General features: G+C 35.0%; 4 protein-coding genes across 5 annotated transcripts in view; 1 reads left to right on the forward strand and 3 right to left on the reverse strand.

Moving 5' to 3' along the window:
* The window catches only part of LOC136823840 (meiotic nuclear division protein 1 homolog), a 146,317-nt gene that overhangs the window by 13,767 nt on the left and 104,819 nt on the right, over window positions 1-27,731 (reverse strand). The gene's annotated exons all lie outside the window — the stretch shown is intronic.
* LOC136823858 (uncharacterized) lies at window positions 662-1,940 on the reverse strand. Its single transcript, XM_067080017.1, has one exon. The coding sequence runs from the start codon at window positions 1,905-1,907 to the stop codon at window positions 1,137-1,139; it is 771 nt and encodes a 256-aa protein (XP_066936118.1). The 5' UTR covers window positions 1,908-1,940; the 3' UTR covers window positions 662-1,136.
* On the forward strand, window positions 5,880-7,283 carry LOC136824015 (uncharacterized). The gene is made up of 2 exons (XM_067080174.1): window positions 5,880-6,051; window positions 6,348-7,283. Exons 1-2 carry the CDS (start codon window positions 5,893-5,895, stop codon window positions 7,053-7,055), a joined length of 867 nt encoding a protein of 288 aa, XP_066936275.1. The 5' UTR covers window positions 5,880-5,892; the 3' UTR covers window positions 7,056-7,283.
* LOC136824017 (S-adenosyl-L-methionine-dependent tRNA 4-demethylwyosine synthase TYW1-like) lies at window positions 10,594-25,910 on the reverse strand. Of its 2 annotated transcripts, XM_067080175.1 has the most exons (22): window positions 25,812-25,910; window positions 25,019-25,149; window positions 24,698-24,730; window positions 24,230-24,307; window positions 23,394-23,495; window positions 23,031-23,240; window positions 22,704-22,800; window positions 22,166-22,329; window positions 21,859-21,999; window positions 21,470-21,491; window positions 21,253-21,321; window positions 20,987-21,039; window positions 20,389-20,507; window positions 19,882-19,991; window positions 16,527-16,598; window positions 15,681-15,786; window positions 14,855-14,990; window positions 13,982-14,092; window positions 13,360-13,428; window positions 12,793-12,891; window positions 11,770-11,826; window positions 10,594-11,134 (listed from the first exon to the last, which is right to left on the reverse strand). In XM_067080175.1, exons 1-22 carry the CDS (start codon window positions 25,867-25,869, stop codon window positions 10,970-10,972), a joined length of 2,202 nt encoding a protein of 733 aa, XP_066936276.1. In that variant the 5' UTR covers window positions 25,870-25,910; the 3' UTR covers window positions 10,594-10,969. The 2 variants fall into 2 exon arrangements, with proteins under 2 accessions (XP_066936276.1, XP_066936277.1); XM_067080176.1 differs by lacking the exon at window positions 24,698-24,730 and having other exon boundaries at window positions 25,812-25,902.

Genomic DNA, 27,731 nt, shown 5'->3' on the forward strand with positions numbered 1-27,731 from the left:
ATTTGGTGAGCGTGGAATCAGCACCAAATTTGCTAAAATTTTGCATTCAGTGTGAAAATAACTTTCGCCATTTTTTCGTGCATTGATTACAATCAAATCTAGCCTGGCAAGAAATTGGTTCTAGAACATTGGATGGGAAATGAAGTCACTCATTTTCCTATCCAAAACGTGACCAACGTGGTTTTAAAAACGAGAGAAAGTAAAATCCATCGCCAGATTTTGTATATGTCCCACAAAAAAAACAAAGAAAAAGCTAGATTCAATCCATCATTCTATATACGGCGGAAGTTTCACGTTTGCTTGAGAAAGGTTGAAGCCTCTTCGGGGCTTTAAACTCGATGTTTACCACCACTAAAAAAACCTGTAATCGATAAAAGTTCTTGATCCGCTTTGAACCGCGAGTATCATAGCTCAAATAAATTACCTCTGGTACCCAGAAGGGTACCTTTTTTGTTGGAGTGTTTTGCGATGACTTCAATTTTAAGTACTAGTACAAATAGATACTTTCGATAACGAAAATTGGGTAGTTTTAAAAATTTTGCCAATCAGATAGACCCTCTAAAATGATCTGAAATGGCCCCCAATACTCACATTGTCTAGTGACGTTACTAGCTGTCTAGTAAAATACACATTTGAAACCAAGCTTAAAAACATTGAAACGTACTGGCTGGATATTGTATGGTTTATTGGAAATGAAAAAGAAGAAATTTAAAATAATATAAAAATTACAATTACATCGGATTCTCCTTAAGTGAAGTGGATTAATTTTTGCGAAATTTAATCCACGCGAAATCTTTAAATACACCTATTTCCTATTAGCAGATTCATGCAAAAGTCACGAAAAAACGTCGAGTAAACAAACTTTTGATTGGCGGAGGCATGCAAAGATTACCTCATACTCTGGACATTTTGAAAAATATGCTTGTATATGCAATATTTCAGCCAATCAGAGACTTTCTCGACGTTTTTCGTGAATTTTTTACATGAATCCGCTAATAGGAAACACGTGTATTCTCATCTCGCGAAAATTAATTTACTTGAGGTAAATTTTTATTAACCTATTATTTCAAAGTAAAGTTATATCTTTTCAAATTTCCTTACTGAAGAATGTAAAAATCTGATTACCATTACTGTAACTATTCTTCGAGGTACTCTTTTATAAGGGTGACCACCTGTTCTCTTTGATTTTCCCTTTTTTTCAAGGTCTCTTTCATTTCCGATTCCTGGTCCGTAGTATACACACCTGCATTTTTGATGGCTGGTAAAATCTTTTCCAAGCACTCCTCACTTGTAATTTCCATGTGCCCTTGGAAAGATAACCCACCTTCTTTGTTGTATGTTAATATCTCATGTTCACATTTATCGGAGCGTGCAACTGACTGGATAACATCTGAAGGTAGGTCTTTAACTTCTTCTGAATGCGATTGGAACATAGAGAACGAAGGATCTTCCTTGAAAACTTTTTGATAATATTCCTTCTCCTTGAAACCCTGATCAACGTCTATCTGACCTAGCTCGAAAACAAACTTCCCTTGATTATTTTTCACAACTTTAGCACCAAGCGATTTTGCCATAATTTGATGACCAAAACAAATACCAACAAGTTTCGGAGAGCATTGTTTCTTAGCTTCTTGATATTCAAAAACGTCTTTCAGAAATTTCTCAAGTCTTAATATCCAATCATGTTGGTCATTGGCAGAGTAGTGGGAACCAGTTAAAACAAATCCTTTGTATTCCTCAAGTTTTGAAGAATCTGGGATCTCCCCTTCAGTCGCCATGAAATATTCCCATGTTTCGTCTGGTTGATTCTTGAACATCTTACAGAGGCGTCGCGCCCCTTCAGGGCCACCCCATTTGGGCGCATCTTCACATGATATTATTGCCAGTTTTCCATCTGAAGACATCATTGATTGACTATTTGTAATATTTTATTTGTTAGTCTTACTGAAAAGAAAGGAACAAAGACACACTTTAAACTCGAACAACCGGGTTAAAGAATCGATAACAGACCTAATAACAGAGCTCACATTCCATAAGAACCCAAGGCTTTCTTCTTGCACAGAAGAAATCCAGCTTTTGATTTCATTAATGGCTTAGAAAATATTCTGCTACTTTTCATGCAGAAATAAGAACAACAAAAGCAAATCTAAGCCTAAATTAAAACTACAAAGCCCCAATAATTTACAAACAAAGGAATAAACATTTTTTATAAGCATACGAAGACTCAGATTTGCAGAATTCTTAAGCATAACATAAGCATATATGTCAGCCTGAAATATTTTCCAAGTTGTCATTTTTATCTGTTTAATGGTAGGGGTCAAATTAAAAAAGTCATTCCACGGTTAGCTACATTCCACTGCTGCTAAAATCTGAACAAATTTTACAAAATTTCTGAAATCTCACTAAAAACTTGGCTCGGGGTGAATCATAAGCATGATATATAAGCATAAGCATATGTCTGGATGCTTTGAAAACTTTAGTATACAGCCTGAACAAGGGGCATACACTTGCTTATAAAAAAAATATGCTGAATATGTACGATAAGGAAAGGACTTCCTCGGATTACTGCAATTACATTCTAAAATGAGAGCCATCAGTTACTATTTCTCAGTCAAGGGGAAAAGAAGGAAATGATTTTATGAAAGAGAGACCTACAACATTGAAGGTTCTTCCGCAGAGATGGATGGATATAAACTTAAAATAGTCAAGTCGGCTAATCACACAATTCTATATACTTATTAATAGTAATAATAGTAGGGATTTAAACTTCCTTTTCGTTATTTCGCTAAAGCTTAAAAAAGCTTAGCTTGCAATACTTAGAAAAATATGACATCAACATGGATCGCAGCTTCGGTTAATATTTGGATATATGGACACACAAACAGGTATGTAGACAGTAAGAGAGAGGAGAAAAATGTGTAGGTAGACAGTAAGAGAGAGTTCAGTTTATGGAGTCAACTGGACATTACGATACGTCAACCCTGATTTTCGCCTAGAAGAGAGTGTTTTTCTCACATTAATACGAAAGTCAACGAAGTTTTGTTATGATAGGAATGTGTTTGCGTTGATTAGAAAACAGAACAACCCCATTATAACTCCCTGTAGCGTGATCCAAAATAAGCCATTATAAATCAATAAAATAGGTCAAATACAATTTAGTCCGCTCATCCAACACCATACATCTTTGAATCTATTGCTCAAAAACAATATCTTCTAAACATCTTAGCTTCTAATCTGAGCTATATACAACTGGACAGAAGGAAAATACTTGCTTGCGAGCATCCTTTAGTCATATAAAACGTTTTGTTTACAAATAAATAAACTGCATCACTTTTTCAAAAAGTAGGATGTAATCAAATGGTCTACAAAATTTCTATTAAGCGTATCTCGTAAGACTTAAACACACAGCTTCTTACATTGACATTTAAATAACTCTTACATATCACTTACGCTAAACTTGACATGAGCTATGTAATTCAGTTTAGTAGATTAATTAATTATATAGCATAGTCATGACATGCAAACCTAATAACATCAGGAACAGCTGACGATATTGGAATGATGATATTTTTCTGGAATTTAGTTTAGTTTGGTAGGAAGAACTAGAGTGAACAAGTTTACACGTTTGTAAGAGCATCCAAAATTTTTGAAACCTTTGGATGTTCCCCGGGATGTTCTTAAGTTTTTTGAGTTTTAAGCCTAAAAATGTTTTTAGCATGTGCCTATTTACACCATTTTATTTTCTTAAGAAATTTTAGAGTTGTCAAAGCCTTAAAATGTTCTTAGCTTGTTAAATAAAAATTTTGGCCACCAAAGCTTTTAAATGTTCTAGAAAAAAATTGTAGTGGAAAACATTAGCCTCAATATTTTCATCAAATAGAACTCTTTAAAGGATCGATTTCATTGGAAAGACTTTGCTTTTTTAAACTCCCTTAGTAATGTCCTATGCCAGTATTTGCAAAGATAACATGAATTTACTATTAGAGGTTAACACTTAGGAGCGAAATTTATTAGGTTTACTTTTCGCGTTTTCTTACTCAAACATCCTCTTTGCAGACAAGTCTTTACGGAGGCAAACCGTTTATATTATTTTCTTCAGATAAAATATGATTCCTCGATAATTCAATAATAGCCTACCGAAGGAATCAAAACATGATAACGAATGAAGTTAACATTGTTTATAAAGTGAAGCAGAGAAAAAATTTGATTAAAATTTACACTGGACTAATACTAGCATATCTTGGTATATCAAACACTTAGGTATAAAATTATATGATGGAAAATAATCTGTTGAGTTTACTTGTCTTCTACCCATGGTTTAAAAAAGGTCTCGTAATTTACATTTCTATATTCAGAATATATCATTACATGGCCTGACTAGACTAGTTGATAATCCGTAAAATATGTTTTTTATTTTTTCTCATGGAGGAGGATAAAGGTGAAGAATTAAACTCTGTAGTACTGAGCTCTGCTGAGTTCGCAGTAATGAATATATGTTTTATCTAGGGAAATCTAATCCTTATTTAAAATAAAAGTTTAGCTGTTTGGAGTACAGTATAGAAGTTTCTTTTTATAACATGTTGGAATAAAAGTTTTGTCAGTTTTAATAGGATATGGAATTTAGATGAAAAAAGGTTCTAACTATGAACAGAATTCCTTTAATTTAAAGTTTTTATAAAGTCCTTGATGTGAAAAAGAGGGAAAGACAGTTCATCAGTGACTGGAAATTTATATTGACACATGTTAGTCGAAGTGTGTCGAAGGTGAGTACAGTTGAGTCTCCATAATTCGAACACGCATGGGGAGCACAAACCTGTTCGAGTTATGGAGTAAGGTTAATGAGGCATTGTTATTAACTGAAGGGACCATTAAACTTGATCAAGTTAAGGAGATATTCGAGTTAAAGAGGTAGTAGGGGGAATTTTGTTCGATTTTTTGGAATCGCTCGACTGTTTTGTTAGAAGCACTTGTTATACATTTTTGGAAAGCTAAGGGGTAGGGGAATCAAAATCTCTATGTTTCCAAATTTTTTTTCGGACACTTTGGTTTGATTTTCGGACAAATATGACGGTCTCAGGCAAAAATCATACGCTAAAAATTAATGAAAATTTTAGCTCGAGAAAACGGAGACGTGTTGTATATTTTTGGAAAGCTCTCAAAAAATTAAGATTGGAGATATATTGCAAGTATAGGTGATTTCTGTACCTAACTCGAGATATTAACCCTTGAAAACCGTGTTTTTCAGCCAGAAACAGCTATTTTGTCCAGTTTTTGCGCTTTTTGAAGCTCAATATCTTGAGTTAGGTACTGAAATCACCTATACTTGCGATATATCTCTAATCCTAATTTTTTGAGAGCTTTCCAAAAATATACAACAGGTCTCCGTTTTCTCGAGCTAAAATTTTAATTAATTTTTAACCCTATGATTTTTGCCTGAGACCGTCATATTTGTCCAAAAATCACACCAAAGTGTCCGAAAAAAAATTGGAAACATAGTAATTTCGATTCCCCTACCTCTTAGCTTTCCAAAAATGTACAACAAGTGCTTCTAACAAAACAGTCGAGCGATTTTACAAAATTCCCTCTACTAAGGCTCCACTGTTTAATGTGCAAAGAGCACATTCATCATTGGAGAATGATAACCGGATTCAACGTCAACTTGAGTAAAAAGTAACGGATGCGAAAAAATGAGACCTTGTGAATTAGAGTGCAGGATTCTTTTTCCCAAGTATGTGTACATATCACGACACTAGGACCAACAAGTATGTCATTCTTTCTCTTTGTATTTATTCTCAAGTTATAATCAATACATACAGCAATAAAAAGTCGAATATCGATGTTGGCGAAGTAATAGTGGGAAAGCAACCAGTACTGAAAGCAACAGCCACCACAATGTCACACGAAGCCGGTTTTCTGGTGGATTTCCCATACACAAATGACCAAGGGAAATTCTTGTTGAGGAAAGACAAGCAACGAAAAAACTTGTGTGGAGAATTCTGTAGTACAACGTTATGCTGTCGAGGACAAAATAAAAGTGAGCTGGCTTACAGGGTAGGTTTTAACTTATTGAATCCACAAAGACTTTCACTGTGTAAAACGCAACATCACAACAAAGCACTTTCAAACCACAAAGCACAGCTTTTCCTGTGAACGACTCCATCATTGTATAAACGCTTTGAACTATCAATCAAGTTGATTAGTAAAGATTTCTTCATATTGAGAAATACATTCTCATTTACTGAGTTTGATAGAAAAAATTGTTCTGTTGAATCCAAGTGAAGCCTTTGATCTGAATAACTTCTATAACCAATATACATCCAAGTAAATTAGATTACGTTCTTTTTCAGATGATGTTCTGGCTTGGTATCATTCTAGCCGTTATCGCCATTACCGTTACTCTCATTAAAGAGTTGTTTGAAGGCGTGAAGGGCGAAGACACCATCTTACACCTTAGTATAGGTGAACTTGTCCTAGCCATTCTCTCAGTCACTACAACTCTTTCAAAACATCTCATCAAACACAACGATGTTATAGTATCCCAAAAACGAATCCGATCAGCTGAAACTAAAAAAGACCAACAGAAAGCGCTGACACAACGTCGTAAAGTACAAATTATCTTGACAACCACTTTGTTGTTATTTGTGGGAGCCATAGTAACCGGCTTCACCATTTTGATGGCGAAAGACCCTGAAGAACACGCATACTTAACGTACACCAAATTCATCACAGTTCTCACCTTATTCCTGTCAATCATTTTAGACGGAGTCATCAATGATATTTTATCTGACTATCACAGTCTAGTGCAAATAGATCAATGCAAGCTAGTGATCCATCAACTTAATTTAGAATTACGCGATGCATTGAATGTAGTTGGGGATAAGGAACGAGCGAATCAGTTAACTTCTTACGTTGATAATCATGAGATTTTCTGTTTGAGTGATCATATGATTTTTCTTGCACCCAACGAAGGAGGGCCTACAGTGACGAATGGAGATCACCCTATGGTGGAGAGTACACACCTTATACATGAAAACGAGGCTAATGATTGGGTTTAAGGGTGTTGTGCTTTTTGGTCAATGGAGAAGACGTTTTTGAAAAAATTATTTATTTTTTTATAACCGTATAAACATTTCTTACTGGCCGTCGAGAGACAGCCTTGAAGATTGTCTTGATAATGTTCGTATAATTTTTTTGATTAATTTATTTTGTACGTTAAATATTTCATATATGCTTTTTCTACATTAGCTTCACTTGTTTCTTATATTATATCAGATTTACATTTATTTTATGAGCATTTTATTTAGTCAAATACTGGGTGACCCACGAAAAAATTCGGATGTTTCTCGACGTCTTGAGGCCGAACAAATGTCCCAAAGTGCTTGGAGTTTTGTATCCTAACTTAAAATTTGAGCTATTACTTTTTAAATTTGACCCACAAGTTCACTACTTATGAGCTTTTAAACTCAAAATTCACTTTTCGGAAAGTGTAAAAACCAAGTAAAAAAGGGGTATCAAATTAGGTATTTTTAGACGTTTTCGATATAGAGTTGTTGAGGAAATTCCATGAAAGTGCCAATTTTTATAAAAACTAGTCTTGGTTTAAACAAAAATTACTTTCAAAGGTGTTTTTAATAATGATTAATGTCATAAAACTCGTTAGATAAGTCAATTTGTAAGTGATTTTCTAATTGGTTGCATAAATTTAATACCTCTTTTTTACTTGTTTTTTACATTTTCCGAAAAGTGAATTTTAACTATAAAAGCTCATAAGTAGAGAACTAGTTGGTCAAATTTAAAAGTGATAACTCAAATTTTAAGTTAGGATATCTACCGGATTTCTAAATACCGAAACTGCAAGCACTTTGGGACATTTGTTCGGCCTCAAGACGTCGAGAAACTCTGAACTTTTTCGTGGGTCACCCGGTACTTAAAACTAATCCTGAGAAAAAGTTTAAATTGCCATCCAACAAGCACACATTTGAACGTGGACCTTAACCCTTTATGTGCCAATGTTGTATATATCAGACATGGGCTATGTAGGAGGGCGAAGCCCTCCTGTAATGCCCAGTTTGAGTTAGAAATCGTCATTTTTGGTCTAGCTGTAGGAATCGGATTGGGCTTCATGGCCAAGCACAAAAAAATCAAAAGTGAGTCCTTTTTGCGAGATTTTAAGCTAAAAAGTAAAAAAAAAAAAACATGGAAAAATCCACTTTTTTAAGATTTTGACCGTTTTTTGATCATTTTTGGTCAACGAGTGATCCAAGAACCTCCAAATTTGGCCCTGATTAACTTGATTCTGTCCTCCAGCGAATTAGTTTGAAGTTTTACCACTCAGCACCTTTCAATCATTCTATGACTGCTTTAATTTCCCTTACCTATAGCCCCTTAGCCACCGCCCTTCTTTATTCGGGCGGCACCGAAGGCGCCTAAAAGAAAGGGGAGACTCTAAGCTATCCAACGGACTATAAACGAGCTTCTAACTCCTTCTAGATCCGGAGATATAAGCCTTTAAAGTTTGAACTAGCGATTTTTTTTCTAAAGCTCAGAAAAAAATGACCTTGGTACTTAAAGGGTTAATGATTATTGGTTGAGAGGTGATGACACAAATAACTATTTTACCATAAAGCTTGGACTTGTCTTTTTCCTTTTTAATTCAGATTATCAAAACCCAATCTTTTTCCTAATATACTTTCAATATTGCACAATTTACTTTTCAATCACCCATTCAATGAAATACATTGTCATAACATCAATTATTGTTTACGAAAAATCTCTCCTGGGTGAATTCGTCCTCCTCTCATGAATTATAAAACATGATATTATTTTTAGAATGCTCCTTTCTCTCAAAGTGGGTATAAATAGTGTGAATATTGTGTAGGAAAGTTCTTTCTTTGTATTTAACGCGATTTTTCAAGAAGGAACTCTACAGTATGACCAACATGGTAAGTTTTCCATGGAAGTAGACCTTAGTACTTGATTGGTCGAAATGATTATTTTTCGTTGTTGTTCTTCATTCTGATAGATTTTGCTTGATTTTACTTTAAATGAAAATGGAAGTGGTTTAAGCTGATTCTATTCAACTGACACTAAATTTCTTTTAATTTGGTAAACTTTCTATTTTCAAGGCGGCCACAACAGAACTGATGCTAGCAATTAAAACGCTCAACTTGCAGAAAGTGGCTGAGCTTTTAGCTAAAATGAAAAAGAATGGCAAATCCAACGGTACCGGAGATTCAAACAACAACATGCAGATTTCACTTATCAATGCCGCTATGGATAGCGGATCAGTGGACATGCTGCAAATGGTTTTAAACAAAGCCAAGGAAAGCGAAAAATCGAAAGAAGCTAGTTCGCAGCAAAAGCCAGAAGAATCGAATTCGCAAGAAGAATCCACCAAAAAGGAGGGACAAATCCAATCATCAGATAAGGCGAAAGCGCAAAACCCAAAGTTTCTAGAAAACGCTTTTAAAGCTTGGAAATCAAAAATCAAAAAACCAGAGACTGACAAAACGACTGAAACGGGTGCTTCCGCAAAACCAAAGTACCGTAGACCAAGCTGTCCAAGCGGAATAGATGAAAAATATTTCTTGGAACAAAACAGAAGACATTGTGTATCGCAAGCCGAAGAGCGCGCTGAGGATTTAGAGGAGTATGACCGGAATAGAGAGAAAGCTTACCAAGAAGAAGTCGCAAAAGCAGAAGAGATGCTTAAGAGCTTGAAAGCGAGATCTAGGAGGAAACACAGTGTAGGTAAAATGTTGTGAAAGATTTCGATTCTCAAGAAGATGAACTTCTTAGAAGAATCACGGGTTTTGATATTCATTAGAAGTCGACATAAAAGTATACCACATTAGAAAAACAATACAGCGAGACTTCGTGCAGAGGGATAATGTTAATTGGTATTAAGAATGAAACGATATCATGAAAGCATTTCACTACCGTGTTCTTAAATTCAATAGAAGTCGACACCAAAAAGTACCATACTTTTACGTGGAAAAGATGAGTAAGGCCTCTACTGTCAAAAAGAATTTTTGATTGAGACGGAAGCAAAGATTGAGACGCAAGAAATATTAACCGGAAAAAAACATCGATAATTTGAATTCGATTCTTTGCAACATTCGCTATTGGTGGAAAGAGTCACATTTTAAATTCAGATTAAATTATTGATCAAGATATTTTTGGTATAGAATATTTTTGTACACAATTGTGAATACATATTATGACAGATTGATGAATTTTGTTCGACACATCAAGTTATTTTGACGATTGATCTTTTTGATACATTTCAAGAAAAACTAAATTTAACCTTGCTGTTGTTTTGATGTTTCTCCCCTTGCCAAAATCTCCAAAAATATGCACTAGTTGTATAATATAATTTTGGTATTAAAAGCACAGTCAATAATATTCAAAGCCTGTCATAAAAAGTACAAAAAAAGTACCAAAAGAAAAAGGTTTGACCTTCAAACATTTGATGAAAGTTTTGAAAACAAGTAAACTTCCATTCATTTGACAGATTTTTCAGACGGCAAATTTGAAAATATCTTACAGTTCGTATTCTTATGTGCCGTGAAAAATGAGGAAACAAGCTTGTGATTATAGACGACTTTCCAAAATCATTCTTTATCCAAAAATAATTCAGTAAAATAAAACAACAACGATTTACATTTTAAAACCAAGCATTTCATATACATACACAACCTTCGTCGTAAACAAAGTTTACAGTGCTATCAGTTTATCACCCGTTTTCAGTTAAAATGAAATTCCATTTATTGTTCATAGTCAAAGTACTAGATCCAAAAAAGCTTGATTTTAAGCTTTCACTTTACAGTAGCTCTTAATGTCAACAATCCAGTTAACTGACAATAGTTTACAGTGCTATTTCGTGTCGTTTCAGCACAAAGTCAAAATATTCAAATGAGAAAATGCACCATTTCTTACAATACGTCGAATGTCGCCGCGTTTCGGGTCATCAACACCCTCCAGTGACGTCTGCTTTCTTTTTCCGATGCCATCGTGTCTCGTCCGGATCAAAACCGCGATGCGGGTTGCCAAACACGGCCCACTCCGGTGTGATTTCCATGTAGTCGATGTCTTTAAATGTTTTTGTACCATTCGATTCTTCGTAATCTTTCATCTGTAATGAAATGCACATTTTTCCTAAGAATATTTGAGAATTTTTGAAGATCGGTGTCTCAAAAAAAGTTGAAATGCAAAGTTAATCACTTACGAGACAAAACTTGAAGTTAAAATATATTTCGACTACTATCAATTTCAAAAGAACTTCCTTGCTCTTCTTTTAAAATCAACAATCAAAAATCAATTGAAAACTGTTGAGAACCATGAAGCTCATAAACACGTTGCAATTGTTCATCCAAATATTGATTTACACGAATATTACTAGTCATTTTATCAACACGAATTGAAAAATTTCGTGTTAATAAAAACCCTCTTAATTAAAACCAGCCATGGTGTCCTTGAAAAAGCAATAAGATTCGTGCTAATTTTTATAGTGTTAATTTAAAGGCCGTTAAATACTTGCCTAGTAATATTCGTGTAATAAGGCACAACATCTAAAGAGTGAGAAATACACTAGAACATGGACTGGTCACTAGCGATCCAAACAAAAAATGAATTGCCGACTGCTTTAAACCGAATCGTAAAAGAACAGAACATCATTTCTCTCACAAGATCAAACTTCAGATCGGTCTATTAACATTTTTATAAATTCCAATATTGAGAGAATTTTACGATAGATAGATAGGGGCTTACCAGCTGGTGATACTTGGGGTAATCAATCCACGTGTGCCATTTGTTGTTGATCTTGAACTAAAAGAATTTAAAAGAAAAATTGTAGCTAACAAGGAATCTACCTTTATCGCATATTCAATTAAGCTCTTTTTAGGAGACATCATTAAAATCCTGTTTAACCATATTTCAAAACAACGTCTCATTACAAATGTAATAAGTTGATTTTGTACGTACAGTAAAATTTGCGAAAATCTTAAAATGAGTTCTAATCACTTTAATACAATAATAACCAGTTAGTGAGGGCTGTACTGAGAGATTAGCCCGAGGTCAAGTAACGACCGAGCTTGCAAGGTTGTTGCGTTGACCGAGGGCAATATTTTCAGTACAGCCCGAAAAAACCGGTCATTATTGTATTTGTTTCCTTCAGCTTCGATTGAATTTTAGCGCTTTATCCAGGAAAAAATAGCGAAATAAAGCGAGAAAAAAAAAGGGAAAAGAGATCAAAAATTGTTTTATTTTCTGAAGTCAGAAACAAAAAATTAGAGAAATGATGTCAACGCATTGTTCATTTTCCTTTGAAAAAGTGATGTCACAGTGAATTTACCTAACGACGGGCAACTCTAGGCAGTGTAAGCCCGTCGTCATGCGAAAAGAGCCAATTGCATTGCGAAAAGAACCAATTGCATTGCGCAAAAAGCCGTGTAGCCTGCTTTGAAAAAGTAACCGGTTAACAATTAGTTAGAATAACTACCGGTTGCACCACAAAATTTTCAACGTTTGTTGGACCTTTCCAGGAAGGAACTTTTTACTTCTTTCTTCATTTAAGCATAGCTTTTGATCTAAATGAACTAAATCTTTCTTCTTTCCAATGGAAAAGGATTGGTTCGGTTTTTTTTAACTCGAGAAAATTTACTTTAAAGAATGAAACTTTTTTGTACCGCATCCGGTAGATAAAATCCATGCTCTGTTTACTGGTGCTTAAGATTGAAGTCACAGCGAAAATAGAAGCCATCAAAGCCACAAAAAACAAATGGTTGAACAAACCCTTTTGTGAGCCAGCAATACACAATTAGAATGTTCATGTTCTGAGGCTATCTCGTAATCAGGAAGAGATTCGGCCAATTGCTGTACGAACCCAACAACCTAATGAAATTAAAAGAAATCTTACTTGAAAAGCTCTTTTTATTGAAATTTTGAGACGAGAGAGACGAGTTACATTAAGTAACCGCAGCGACCGCAGTCAAGGGCGAAGGCTCCCTTTTCTCTAGCTATCTACCCGAAGGAATGGGAGGGCGCCATCCCTTTCCCTTGATTTCTCCATTTACCCTTGACCCGTCTCTTTAGTTGCTGAGCATTAAGCAGAGAGGCATCAAGTATCTTTTTGGGAATCTTTGGTATGACCCGGCTGGGGATCGAACCCACAACCTTGCGTAGCTGAATGCTCTATCTTTATGCTACAGTCATAGGGGTACTTAGGTATAAAAATTGGTATTGGTCATTTCTGGGGGTACTTTTTTAAAACTAGTTAAATTTTCAATCGCAACTAAGAAAACTTCAGATGGAACTTGAAAAGTGTCATTAAGAATTTGTTTTGAATATTTGAAATTATACTTCTTGATGCCAAGGAACGTTTTCCATTGTAAGACTTGATGCTTTTGAATCTCCGCAATATGTAACACCCTAAAGTATGATGGACAAATAAAAAGTGTCAATATCCTGAAAAAACTCGTGGTCTTGACAGGAAAAACACATTAAACAGAAATATAGGAAACGTTCATGATTGGAACCTCTGGGAATAATCATAGGAAAGCCAGCTGAAGCCAGAGCAGTCTTTATTACTTACGGGCTTAACCGTAATTTTACTGGGAGAAGTCATTCAAAATCTTTGTCTGGACAAATAACAATCACGAGGAAACGAAACGATCTTTCACACGGCTTTCCATGAAGTACCCTTTTTTTTATAAGCAACCCCAATTTTCGGCTCAAGGCTGAAGTTGCTTAGCATTCTAGCTCACTTTCTGGGATAATTTGCTTTGATCACCCCTCATATTAAACTTTATTTATGCTTATTATTTCAAGGGTTACCGTTTACCGTTTACCTTTTTTAGGAGATAGTAACAAAAAACAAAAAAATTGGCTAATATTAGGGCTCGATTCTTAGCAACCTGGTTGCTTATAAAGAAGAAAAAGTGCAATTCGATGAATTACTTGCAGACGGGATACACTTTCTTACCTTGACTTCGATGAAGCCAGGTTTACCAAGGGAGACCAGTTTTGCGTAACCTTCTATTTCTTCTGTATTGAACGCTTTTACCAATGTTAAACGATAGACTGTACGTTGGCCCTGAGTGTAAAAAATATGTTTTTCGGTTAACCCTATTATTATCAAGCTTTTGGGGGGCCTTCCTATTATCAAGGGGGTTGTTTTCCACCACCCTTTTATAACTTTTGATCTAGAAATGCTACGGACTTTGCAGATATGTTCCCTACCATAAAAGGAATTCATAGAAGAAAATTTGACTTGATGACGTCATCATAAAGGTGATCAGTCAGTTTGCTTCTTTAGAACGAGAAAGCAATTTAGTCGTCTCTATCTCATCAGCCCTTATGAAAGCCACGCTGAGTGTGAATCGCTAACAAAATTAGCCTGCTAAAGGGTTAATAACAGATCATTCATTCTGCGCAAATCGCACCCTGCTCTAAAGGGATATGGCAAATGTAACATAACAATCTGGTTGTTTAGCCAAGTTCTTTGGAATCAGAGGCTTAAATTTAACATAAACTATCAACGACTGGACGTCTATCTTCTATTGTCTCTTTGCTTCTGCTATCCTAGCTATGATATACATAAAAGACTTGAGAAGAGTAAACAACATAGACTTTTATCGAAGTTTTGCCAATTTTAACAAGGTTTTCCCAAGAGGTATATCAGCAGCAAAATGTTTTGTTTAATTTTATGTTTTTAACGAAGCGGCTAGAAGCGGCAACGAATCTAGCAGTGCTTTCTACAAAAATACAAAGGAGATGTATGTCTAGTCGTTTATATGTTCCATAAATTAATTTAAGCTATTCACATGAGAAACTTGAATTAATGTAAGCTGTTCACCTTATCAGAGAGTGAAGTCAGACTTTCCAAGAAGCGTTGCCAGAAGTCACGGAATAAAGGCCGATCGATTTTCTTCAAACTTTCCTTGGTGCTTGCATCCACACTGACATATAGTTGAGTTACTGGCTTCAAGTTTCTACAATGCAGTGGGAGAAAATGTAAAAATAAGCTTGTAAACAATGCAAATAAAATTTCCCTTTACAGAGCTAACAATTTGAGTCGTGGTACCAGGGATAGATGTTTGAAATAAGCTCCCAATTTTTTACAGGCTGCACGCATCCCCTCTGATATGTTTTGATATAGGAGCAGGTTATAAAATTCCCGTCCGAGAGCTATCCTCGTCTTTGTGTTTTTTATTTTTAGAAACTTCGATTAGCTTGATTAGTAAGATTTATATGAGAGATCTTTAAGTTTCATTAAATTTGAATTAAAAAATTGAATAGCTAGAGGTTAATACAATCATTCGGATTTCTAAACCTTTTTGAGAAAATTGAAACAAATTTAGGGTAATTCAAGGACGGCACATTTATACAAGATGGGCATCCCCTATACATCAAAACATATCACGGATGCGTGACAGTTAAACTTTTACTTGAGCAATTCACATCTCCTAGTGTTCAATATACGGAGAAAACTGTATCGAGGGTTGTAACGAAAAAGATGATTGTGTAGTACCGTTTTACTTCGAATGAACGCCCGGGCGCCTCCACGAAAAGGCGTTTATTATAATTTTCTTCCTCAGAAGAGGGGTGTTTATTCGAAGTAATACGATATTCGCCACTACACGGGCATAAAAAAGGAACAAGTGTAGTGACTGATGATTTACCTTATAGCATCAGGGAACTGAGCATTGGTGACTAAGAAAGTGGAGATCATTTTACTGTGCAACAAGTTGATCAATTCGTTGATCTCTGGATACATGATAGGTTCACCTACAAATAGATGAAAAAGACGAATAGATAGTCTTGAGTTGTTGTTTTATAATACGCATTATACAGTAATGTAGGTGTTATATGATAATGTCTGTCTCAATATAATTTGCAGCGGAGACAAAAAAGGCTGTAACTTTTTATAAAATTCGAATTAGATAGCGGTTTTGTGCTTGTTGAAAAGACAAACAGGAGTGGAATATTATCAAAAAGAAAAAATTCAAAAGAAATAGAAAAATGGTGATTGAAAATGAGAGAGAAGAGAGAAGCTAACCCTCCGATATCATCGGACTGGGCCCTATCCCGGGATAGTTTCCCCAAGATAGGGAAATCACAGTGCTTACCAGACATTGTACTCTGTGCTCGCGACACATCAGAGCCGTGCTGTATCGATGATGATACTCGAACAGTACGGGAGAACTTTGCGTTCTCGCAGGTACTGAACATATGAGTACCATCACCACACCACATTCAATGCCCAGCATATCTTCCCATACTCTTGTATCAGAGTGATGGTACCCTATTCCCCTCACATGGTATGGGTTGACCCGGGCCAAGGTACATACACTTGCCAAGTGAATCGCAGCACCGAGTGGGAATCGAACCCTGACCTCCAGCACGGAAGTCAAGAACGATGACCACTACACTACTACTACTACTAAAGACTCGAGTATTACCGTTAAAATCGATAAGCTGAGATCCCGACTTCACCTCACAGTACTTTGTTAAATATTGGAGCTTACCGACAAGAGACAAAGCGCAGTGTTGAACATTCATTGCTTCCGTGTATCTCTCTGCTTTCACTCCTGGCACACCTAGAAAATCAAAAAATGAAATTTTATTAGTGTATGAAAATTGTATATTACTAATTTTCTAAATACGCCTGTAGTAAACATTTTCAAAAGATTTAACGTTAAAACCATACATACGCGACAGTCAACTTCAGTCTCCTCGCTTGTCCAATTGAAAGATCAATATATAAGCCAACTTTTTAGTCTTGCTTTGACGCTTAAATTCGCCCCCACCCCCCAAAAAAAAAATTAATTCATAAGCAACCAAGCTGCCAAGGCAACTTGGCAAGATTCTTTTCACTATTTCGCAAAATAAAAGCTTTCTAGATAATCTGACTACGACAGTCAGAGGCCTTGACCCAATAAACATAAGTACGATATAATATCAGGTGTGGTCAAAGCAAATTTTTCAGAAAATGAGCTTGAATGCTATGACCCGAAAATTGGAGTTGCTTATAAAAAATTGTGTAAATAAAACACCACTAAATTTTGGAGCACGTAAACAAAATGTCTCGAGATTACAGCTTCATTTCTGCTCTAAAATCGTCCCCAGACCCCAAAAGTGAAAAATTAGCTAAATCTCAAAAATTCATCCATTCAAAATCATGTCAAAGGTCGTTAGGTTAGGTTGCTATGTCTACACAAATAGACATATGTCACGTTTTCAATCTTGTGTGCTATAAAGAAGCCTTTTTAGAGGACGAATCGATTTATAAATGGAATAAAGAGAAATGAGAATTAGTAACTTGCTTAGAGTTTCTGGTTAATTCTACATAAAGGTTCATCCCTGTTGCTCGGGGTAGAATGGATTATATCAAGAAGTCACTTCTTTTATAAGACTTTAAAAGGCTGAACTATACTGAGCAACTAAAAGGGAAATAAAAAAAAAATTGTCATTGGTTTTTATAATAAAGAGCAACCTATCGTTAAACAAAAAATTAAAAACCCAGGATTATGCCGGCTTTAGATCTCTAGTAGGGAGCTTTAATCTTAATATATTATAAAGAAAGAAGGATGCAACTACAAAACTAAAGATAATATGGATGGTATGATTTATGTTTAATTAAAATACGCATTTTTTTATAAGCAGCTCCAATTTTCGGGTCAGGGCTGGGGTTGCTTAGCATTTAGCATTCTAGTTCATTTTCTGAAAAATTTGCTTTGACCACACCTGATTTTTTGCCATATTTATGCTCATTAGGTTGAGGGCTATCGCCTGTCATGGTTAGATTATCTAAAGGGCGTTTACTTTACAAAATAGTGAAATAATTGGCTAATTTGAACTCTCGAGACTTAACCACCTGGTTTCTTATAAAAAATGTGTAGATTGATTGACAATGCTGAATAATGGTTCGAGAAAATACAGGGATTCACTAGAATGTTAAACGTTATTAACAACTGCAGAAAACAAACATGAACCAAGCACATAGAAGTATGAACCAAATCGAAGGTCCCAGACGTTCGAATGGAAATGAAGAAATGCAAGGCCTTCGCGTTGAAAATGTTAGGTTGAGACAATCAAACCAAGAACTTCAAAACAACATCAAAGTTTTAGAGTTGGAGAAGGAACATATGAGAATTGATCATGAAAACAAGATCCAAATGATGCATTTGGAGCATGAAGGAAAACTCAAAATGGTGGAACAACAAAAAGAAGTTGAACTTCAACAAAAAATTGGGAAAGTCAGTTTGTCACCAAACCAGACACCAACCAAAATTAATTGGGTTCCCAACACAAAGGAATCCTATGTCACCAATACAGCTAGACTTATGTGGGGAGCAAAAAGGTTTTTTGATGGTAAGGAAGTGTCCACAAATTTATATGCATCCTACGTAGACTGGTATAACGATATTTCAACCAAATTCCCGAGAACTTACATAACAAAGAAATACATTTTTGGAAAGATTTTTGGAAAGATCAGTCAAAATCAAACGTGTCAATTTCAAATAATAGCGAAGAAATTTGGTGAAATCGATCCGCCTGATCATCAAAGAATGCAGCCTATTCATTATCAAATAATGGAGCCGATACAACCAAACTGCTTTTCTCCTCAACCGTCAAAAAACGAATATGTTGCACCGCCGATCCCTAAAGTAGTGTTTGATGGTATCAATGAAGAATTTTGGCCCAGGCTGACATTCATCGCCTTACATCCTACCAACATTTCAAAATGTGTAGAATTCCAAGATCACACGTGGGCTCCACCACTGAATAGCAGTCACGGCCAACATGTGGTTACTAAGTTTAAAACATGGAGCGCAAAGGTCAGCCTGGAACAGTTTGTGAACTATGACCAAGCTTCCATACACATGTTTCGAATTAGTTTCTATTTGAATTACATGTGAACAACACGAAAAAATATCAAGTAATTAAACCGAGATCGATCTAATTAAATAAATAGTTTGCTTTTATCTCTTTCAAAAGCTAATTTTGCGTTCAAAAATACTGAAATACCTTTTTAGATTCAATAAAAGTGATAAATAATTTGAACAAGTTTCATGGTCCCTCAGTTAGCAATGCCTTATAAACCTTAGCCAATAACTCGAACAAATTTGTGTTCCACGTGCGTGTTCGAGTCATGGAAACTTTACTGATAACGTTGTAATATTTTGGCCCATACATACAGAAGATTACGATATAACAATGAGCTGAAGTTGCAAGCCACGCGTCCACTTTTTATTTTGATTCCTTGAAACCTGTGCATTGCAGCACTTTTCAAGATCGGAAGAATATTGTGCACAATTTTATATACAATTTCAGTTTTTTTTTGCTTCGAAAATATAAATTATGAATGATTTTTCTGAGTTTTGAATTCAATGTGTCAAATAGTCCAAGACCAGGTTTCCACCAAGTCCACTGAAATAAGGATTCTGGCGCTAGAGGAGTTGAACTTTACGTGACAGATTTGAATTTTAAGTTCATTGACTTTAAGTGATTTCTTCAGGGTTATGTAGCGAACTCTTCACGAAAACAATCAAATGATACTCGAGTTTTGAGACAAAGTTTTTTTTCTAGCACCCAAAAGAAGTAAGTCTAACAGAGTTAAATTTAAAAACGACATGGAAAAAATTCCTTAAGATAACAGGCGAAGAATGTCAATAATGATGCTGAGGTTGAATGTTTTCATCAAGAACAAAAGACATTAACTTTACTTAAAATTGTGGACAATGCCACATAGAACCACCCAAGGCATAAAGCACTCTTCTTTTTTAGTTTAGTGACCTTACTTTGTTCTCTAGGCTCGGACATTTAGCAAATGGCTAATATTTAGTTGACACAAATAGGCAAGGTATTACAGTTACAAACCTCTAAATTGCTTGACCATTTTGTAATGATTTTCAAGAGCACCGTCCACTATTTTTTTTGGTTCATCCATTTTCCATTTCCACTCAGTACCGACTGGGTTTGTGTGATGTCTGTGTGGGAAAATTAGACAACAATAATGAGGTCACTTTATTGGCCTTGAAGATCACCAGCGTTTTTCGATACAGTACTCTAGATCTACTACTTGGGATAATCTCGGTTTTTCCAAAAATAGTGCGTGTTTGGATTAAAATTAAAAAAGAAAATGAAAATGGGGTAAATCTCTAACATCTTAGAATTTTGAAGAAGAAAGGCTAACTAAAACTTTAAGGTGTTGGCCATTCAGAAGGTATAGGAATAATAAAAAACAACCCTCATTTTTTAAGAAAAAGGGATGTTTATTCAAAAATATATACAATTCCTGCACTCTCCTTAACTTATAGGAGAAAACCACATAAAAATTTATTTGAAGTCATCGTAAAAGAACATTTCAAAAGTAAGACTTCTTACCTCCAACAGAAAACACATTTATTTGCACAAGCAAGGCTTGGTGTGGTCTCCATACATCGATGACTTTCGATACCATAAAATGTGTGTTTGTAACATCCACCACGACCTCTCATCATTGACTGAAATAAGGAAAATAGTGGTTCTTTAGGCTTCTGAAGAAAATCTTTGACAATATCATTTTAACTCTTTATCTTCTTTATTCACTTTTCATTAAAACGTCCATCAATATCAATTTTAAAACATCTTCTTCTCACAGACCCGGTAGGATTTTTTCAGCCAGTGGGGGATATATAAAATAACGGACGAAACTCAATGGGGATTGATATTCCCATATTTTCTATGGACGGGGATAGAATTCTTTTGTTTTCAAGTCAGAAAATTCAGTGGGGATGGGAAAAATAGCATAATATTTTGCAGTGAGGATGGTTTATTTAATTATTTTCAGTGGGGACAAAAAATATTACAGGATATAATCTTCCACCGGGAACGATATTTTGGCCAATTTTTCCAGTGGGAAGGAGTTACAGTGGGTCTGTAAGAAGGGGTTGTTTTAAAATGAAAAAATGTTTTTCAAGCTTTCACACCCAAAAAAATATACCTTTGTCCAACGACAAATTTTTACACCAGAGTGAGACCCAATCAACTTGTAGCCTTTAAAGAACGAGATTGCATTGTGAAATAATACAGTTTTTGGGATCTTTGAAATAAATTGAAATATGAATTACAGCAGATTACAGGTAATTGATAGGTTAGCATAAAACAATAGAAATTGAAAAAGATACTAGGGCATAATCACACACACAGTCTGAAGTCATGAGGTGTGTGTTATTTTCATGCTGAAGTCATCAGTTTTTAAAGATTTACCTTGCTTTTCTAGGGATTTTTTTAACATCGGTGTGATCATTTCACGGTTATTTGGTGCACTCTTCTCCCCTAGTGATAAAACAAAACAGTTTTTATAATGTGATTTAATCATGTGTAGTAATACCATATTTTTAAAGACTATACCTGAAATCAAGAGCACTTATTAATATTATAATCAAAAGTTAAAAGAATGAATGAACACCCATAGAAAACTTACCAACGAAGCCCTCATCGAACTCCTATAAAGGAAGGTACAAAAACTAAGTTAAAGTTTAGTTCAACTTCTTTATTTTTCTAATCTTATTTACGTTGAAGCCGATGTAAGCATGTAAATCAATATAGGATTTGTCCAGGTATCCAGATAAAATTATGAGACTGTTATTAACTATTCAAATTAGCAATAAAAATTAATGTAAAAAAGAAATATCTCATTTCCAAGAAGCTTTATGAAGAATTCCCTATTGTAAAGGCTTGATCTTGTGATCCTGCCATTAGATGTACATTTTCTTAAAAGGAAGGATGAAGGGTTGGCTAGTTTTTTTTCACATTATGGTCTGTTTAAAAAAAAGAGAAAAGTTATAACGATTTTTGAGTTTACAATCATACACTTTCAGTTTGCTTGACTTTCCCCATCACTACACCAATATCTTCCACATCAACCAAGCCTCCATCATCACCAGCACCGGATTTGCACCCACCACCACCACTTGTTGTATTTTCACTATCACTTTCTGATTCGTAATTCACCTAAAAAAGTGGTATAGTTTCTTCCCCTTAAGTATCAGTAATCAATATAATGATGCTAGCTTTTTTTGAACAATCAAATGCTGTCTTCTGACTATGGTCAAGAAATTTTTAAGTCTTTAACAATTTTGAGCATTGGAGAGCTTGATTTAGAAATTAGCAAACTTACATCTCCATTAGTAGCAGGCTTCTCATCAGAAACTTTTTTTACAGACCCGTTGGAATCTTCATGAGGGGTCACACCATTGATTTTCTCCTCTTTAGTCACTGAGTCTTTCGCAATTTGCTTCAGGAGTTGCCCATACCACTCTTTGAAATCCTCTGATATATTTCCTATGAAATGAAAGGCAAACAGTCTCCTTATGACCTCTCAAGAAGGATACTCTATAATTACAAGGTGTTTTCCAAGCACTTTCTTTACCTCAGTTGTAGTCTGATAAATTGAGTTTCAATACAGTGTCATCTAATGTTGCCCAACTTTTGCCCTTTTAAACGTCCTAAATAGGTTTTTCTATACATCTTAATTCTAACCTTGATTTATGTAAAACAACATACGGTCATTTTTCTACTTTGCATTATGTAACTTTCAAATTTAAAAATTGAGTTTTTACCACTGAATAACGATGTTTTATTTGTACAACTCTATTAGAATTTTGAATTTGTGTTACCCTCTTTGATGTGCACAGTAAAGCAAAAATATAGCATACCGAGATCTTTTCTTTGTATGTTGTCATCTCCCAAACCAAGCTTGCAATAACGAGTTGCCGACAGTCTCTCTAAGTTTTCGTCAAGGTTCATACCAAACTAGGAAATAATGTCACTATACAGAAAAATTTTTTATCAAAATCAATCAAAATTTTACTTTGAATGATTATCTTCTTTTTTAAGGTTTGATTATGAAGGGCTTTTACAAAAATGCATTTACAAAAAAGAGCAAAAAAGACAAGAAATTATGCTCTTATAGATTGCGAGTAAAAAATGTAACAAACTGATTTCATTTTGAATTTTGAGGAGACAGTAATGTAGGCCCTTACCACATTGTAATTGTCAACATCTTGTGAGTCTTTATAAAGGGAGTTTCCAAGTCCAAAAACAGTATATTTCATTCCTTTTAACATTAACTTTGAAACACGAAAGTCATTAACACTGTCTGAGATGAATGTCCAAAAGTTATTGCAGCTTTCTGGTGGTGTTCCATCAACAAAGGTTGAAACAATAAACACACAAATGGATTTACCATCAGTCTAAAAAATGCAGCACATTTATATTTAAACACTGTCAGGTCAGGGGATCCCAGCTGTTAGAAACTCGAAGATCACTATAATTTTTTTATTAACATTTCATGATGAGAAAAATGTGGTCAAAACTAGAGAATTCTGGCTCAAAATGTACTGTACCTGGTTCGTTAAGAGTTGTTCAGGGTCTTTTTCTTTGATGTCTATAACAGTTGCACTTAAACCTTGCTCTGCTGCAGCTTTCATCAAATCTCCAGCAAATTTCTAAAAAGAAAATAAAAAATCATCAACAATTTAACCATGCAGAAGTTTTTTAAAACTTATGCGTAAAATAATATGACCTATAAAGAGTAATGATGATAAAGTGTCTTACAATAAGGCTGCTGGACTAACTGGATCAACCCTATTTTGAAACCTGCCAAACGTTATTTCAATGAAGTATTTTTTATTTGAATCAAAACCTCTATCTGTCCTGTTCTGTTTTCTTAAGCTTGACTATTGGGAATTCACTTCTAGCTCTTCAGTTTTTATTTAAAATCGTCTAAACAGGTCCAAATGTGAACTAAACTTTCATAGTTCGCACCCCCCCCTTTTATTTTTAATTTACAATGCAACGTCTTCTTTATTAATTGTTTAGTATGTTTGAAACATTCGATTCAAAATGATTCTATTTTTTTCGCAATGCAGTGTGTTCTATTTTCTTTTGTAGGATTTTAAAATTTTGAGGGGGGTAGCATCAAATTTTAAAAGGGGGAAGAACCTAGGGTAGGGGGGTAGCTCTAGGGTAGGGGGGGGGTAGTGACCCCCTTCTGAACTATGAACTTTCGTAAATTGTTAAAAATAAAAATCTTTCTGGCCAACCCACCCACCTCCAAAATCTTGGGTTGACTGACAGCATCTCAGTTTAATAAAAGAGACGTCTAGGATATGTAATATTTCCCCGACCCCAGTACTATCCTTTCGATACAAAATTTTCCATTTTCAAAATAAGAACATACCTCAGAGGTACCAGTTTGGGTTCCATAAAATATTTTCAGGGTTGGTTGGTTTCTTTGTTGTTCATATTCATCTATGAGCTAATTGTGTTAAATTATGTTAAAACAAACTATCTGAATGATTTGTAAAAAATGCTTGTAAAAATGAATGAAAAGAATAATATTTGCTAGTAAAAGAAGATTTGCAAGAAACACAATTATAATTTAGAAAAACATTGTTATCTGTTGTTGTGTTAATAAAAAAATAATGTTGTTTTTTAATTAAATTCATGAATAAAAAGATTCCTTTGATTTTGATTTTAGTATTTTTTTACTCAGGGCCCCCAAACCATAATGTAAGAAGGGTTTTAGCAATTACCAGCAATACCTTGCTTTTCCAATTTTGAAGAAAGATTCAAAAAATTAGTCGGAGTCAAAATTTTATTACATAAGTTATTAGTTGTGTTTAGTTTTAGCTTGTTGTATTTTTACCTTTTGGTCATTTTTTGACTCATTTTTCTTTTCCTGAAATACATAAAATATCTAAGCTTAAAATTCTTTACGTGTTTGTGTGTGTGTTTAATTTTGAGTGTCAATGATTGTTTGAAAGGTTATTTCAACCTTCCTTGCAGTTATAAAGACTCCCAGATCCACCCATTAAAATCAAAATGGCAATGAATTATGTTCCAGAACTTGAAAGAGTAATTCAATAAGCCAAAAAGCCAAATGATCCATGAATTGAATCTTTCAAATCCAGAATTAGCACTACAAAAATGAAACTATAATTATAATTAATCTTGTTAATCTACATACCACAAATCTATCTCTGTTCAAATAGATCCAGACCCAAGTAAGGATAATGGTGCCAAACACGAATCCCGTGATTGGAAATCTAGCATAGCTCCACCAAATGACAAAGTCATGTGACAAAGTGGTTGACTGACCTAGAAGATAATTCATTCTCTAGTCATTCTTACATGAAAAGTGAAGAAGATTTTGGCATTGATTGGTGCTTTATAGAACAAGTTGGTTTTTTTCTCAGAAAGCTCATTTGCCCCTTTCTCTTTCTTTAACCCTTTTCATAATAGGCTTTTAGGGACAGTTCAGAATTGGGAGGGGGTCTTTCCTGTTGTACCACTCCTTAACTTTCTATCTAGTTGGCCTTTCTAGATGAAATCTGTCACACAAGATGCATGACATGTAAGGTAACCTTCGGCAAAAGATTTTTTTTGATGACGTCACTCATCATGCCCAAAACTTTTTACGTTTAAAAAATTATTTCATTTTTAACCTACGTAAAAGTAAAGAAATTTCATGCTAAAGGCTCTATTATTTCGGGAGTTATAACCTTAGTTTTACTACTGAACAGAAAAAAGCCCTCCTTAGTACAAACAGGAAAGTGCTAACTTCTAATTGTCTGTAATGAACTAGTTTCATATGAGCAAAAACACATCAATAATGTTTTATAAATAATGAGAAAGCATGAGCAAATTAATATCATCCCTGAAAATGAGATGTTTATCAAATTTTTTTTTAAATTGATGAGTACGTCTACTCCTTTTTATGAGCTAGTGTTTATAAAAATGATTACATACAATGTACTTACAGATAACAGCTTCTACCACAGATAATGCAATCAATGCTTTGATGATTATTTTCAACATTATTAATTTCTAAATAAAAATTGTTACAATCACTGTTACAAAATGGCAGGCACAGAAGGATAATCCCTGAAAATTTTAACACTCACTCTTAAGTGTTTTAACTTAAGATTGGAAAGTAGAGTTTTAACACGGGACTGAAGACTTGAGTAGTGAATATACTAATAATATCTAATTTCAAGTTTTTGAGATTAAAGTTTTAGGTTTTGAGGAGAAACAGATCTTCATTTCTAGGAATAAGATTTTTGAAACTTTTGGCCCACAGATCAAATCAAAAAACTACTGCCTTTGAACTTTTCCTTTTTATAACACTTTATAAAGCATGGGATTTGTGAGATTAGCCATTTATTATGTCTTACACAAATACAAAAGACTAGTCCAAAAGCTGGAGCTCAACTACTTTTTGCCTTTAATAATTCTAATTATGTTTTATCGCAGCGCCATCATTCAAATAAAAAAGCGAAGATAGTATACGGCAGAAATTCCTGACTAACAATTTCTTTTAAAAAGACCTTCTACGTGGCTGTTGGTAGCTGGGAGACCCGTCTACTCTGTCCGTGTGGTTTCGAAGTATAACATTTAGTTAAAACGAATAATGATATAGAAACAACAGAATAGCCATTTATTTTTGTAGATGCCAAAATACACCTTTCCCGTAGTTCATAAAACTAGTTCGCGCGCATTATTTTGATGCTTTCCACTGTTTGGTCTCTGGAGGTAAACAAACCAGTTTTTGTCTGTGTTTCCTTGGGGAAAGTTGGTTTTTTGAGCTTTTCTTAAGTTCTGTCGAACAAAACCCCCTCAAATTTTAGTATGTTCAATCTATTCATGATATTATACCACCTTGAAAATCTCTTGCCAAAAGAAGATCGCTATCATTATCAAAAGTTAGAAGCTGAAAACCAACTTTCCCTAACCCCTCACAGGCAAAAACCCATTCGTTTACCTCCCAAACAATTTTATACACAACGGTGGAGCGCACATTTTCCCGGGCGATTTCTGAAAAGTTTGAATTATGGGAAAGGTGTATTAGCCTGGGAATTCAAGCTCAAAATCTTAGAAAAAACAAAAAATACCTCACCTCACAAAGTTCTTAAAAGATTATAGAGCTTGGTGCAGGTCTCCAGAAAGTTTTAAGTTGTGAGACTTACTCAGTCCGACGCTGGGGGAGGGGGTAATTTACTGTCCTGTACGGATCCTTTACGGTCCGTAGCGCCCTTCCGTCAACTTTTCAGGACTTGGGACCTATTTTCTCGGAATCTACACCCAAAAAAACATCAAAACCTGGATAAAAATTTTAAAGTTGACCCCAACCCCGGTTCCATCCGGGGATCCTTAGTGCGTGAACCCAACACCTTGTACCACTGGGCCAACTTAGAGCCGTGCTTAAGTGTTATTTCACAGCGTTGTCATTCCTTCGCTAGCTTGGCTTGGCCCAGAGCTCAATAGGGACCCCTCAGAGTATTTTTTAGACTTGGTTGAAGGTGTACGTCAGTACCAAGTGGTTCAGGAGTTGTAGAAACGTCTCATTGCTTTCCATCCCACCGGGGACTCCAAGCTGGCCTGGTAAGAGTTCTGACCCCCCTGTAGAGCCTTCCCACGAACTTTTCAGGGCCCGGTTGTTTAAAAGTGGATTAGTGGCCGATTAGCTTAATTTTCTATTAAATCTCGATTAGTGCTGATTAATGCAGAACCGTCGGTTGTTCGAAAAAAATTAGGCTTTAATCTGGATTAAATCCCGATTAAATTGGCCAAATTTTAATTCTGCTCTGACCCAGGATTAACGAGGATTAAGAAGCTTTTTTCTGCAAAAAAGGTGAAGTCGCTGCTTTGAAGTGATAAATTCAAACGAAAAAAGCTTTTCA

The sequence above is a fragment of the Clytia hemisphaerica genome, unplaced genomic scaffold (genome assembly GCF_902728285.1).
Source record: "Clytia hemisphaerica strain Z4C2 unplaced genomic scaffold, Clytia hemisphaerica genome assembly, whole genome shotgun sequence".
Taxonomy (NCBI): Eukaryota; Metazoa; Cnidaria; class Hydrozoa; order Leptothecata; family Clytiidae; genus Clytia; species Clytia hemisphaerica.

Excerpts from the sequence above, each read along its gene's own strand:
- LOC136823858 (XM_067080017.1), bottom strand. The coding sequence starts at position 1,907 with ATGATGTCTTCAGATGGAAAACTGGCAATAATATCATGTGAAGATGCG.
- LOC136824015 (XM_067080174.1), top strand. The coding sequence starts at position 5,893 with ATGTCACACGAAGCCGGTTTTCTGGTGGATTTCCCATACACAAATGAC. Across the intron at positions 6,052-6,347 it reads AAAGTGAGCTGGCTTACAGG|ATGATGTTCTGGCTTGGTAT; the intron begins GTAGGTTTTAAC and ends GTTCTTTTTCAG.
- LOC136824017 (XM_067080175.1), bottom strand. The coding sequence starts at position 25,869 with ATGTTGAAAATAATCATCAAAGCATTGATTGCATTATCTGTGGTAGAA. Across the intron at positions 24,308-24,697 it reads AGTCAAAAAATGACCAAAAG|CTCATAGATGAATATGAACA; the intron begins GTAAAAATACAA and ends TAACACAATTAG. Across the intron at positions 22,330-22,703 it reads CATACAAAGAAAAGATCTCG|GAAATATATCAGAGGATTTC; the intron begins GTATGCTATATT and ends TTCATTTCATAG.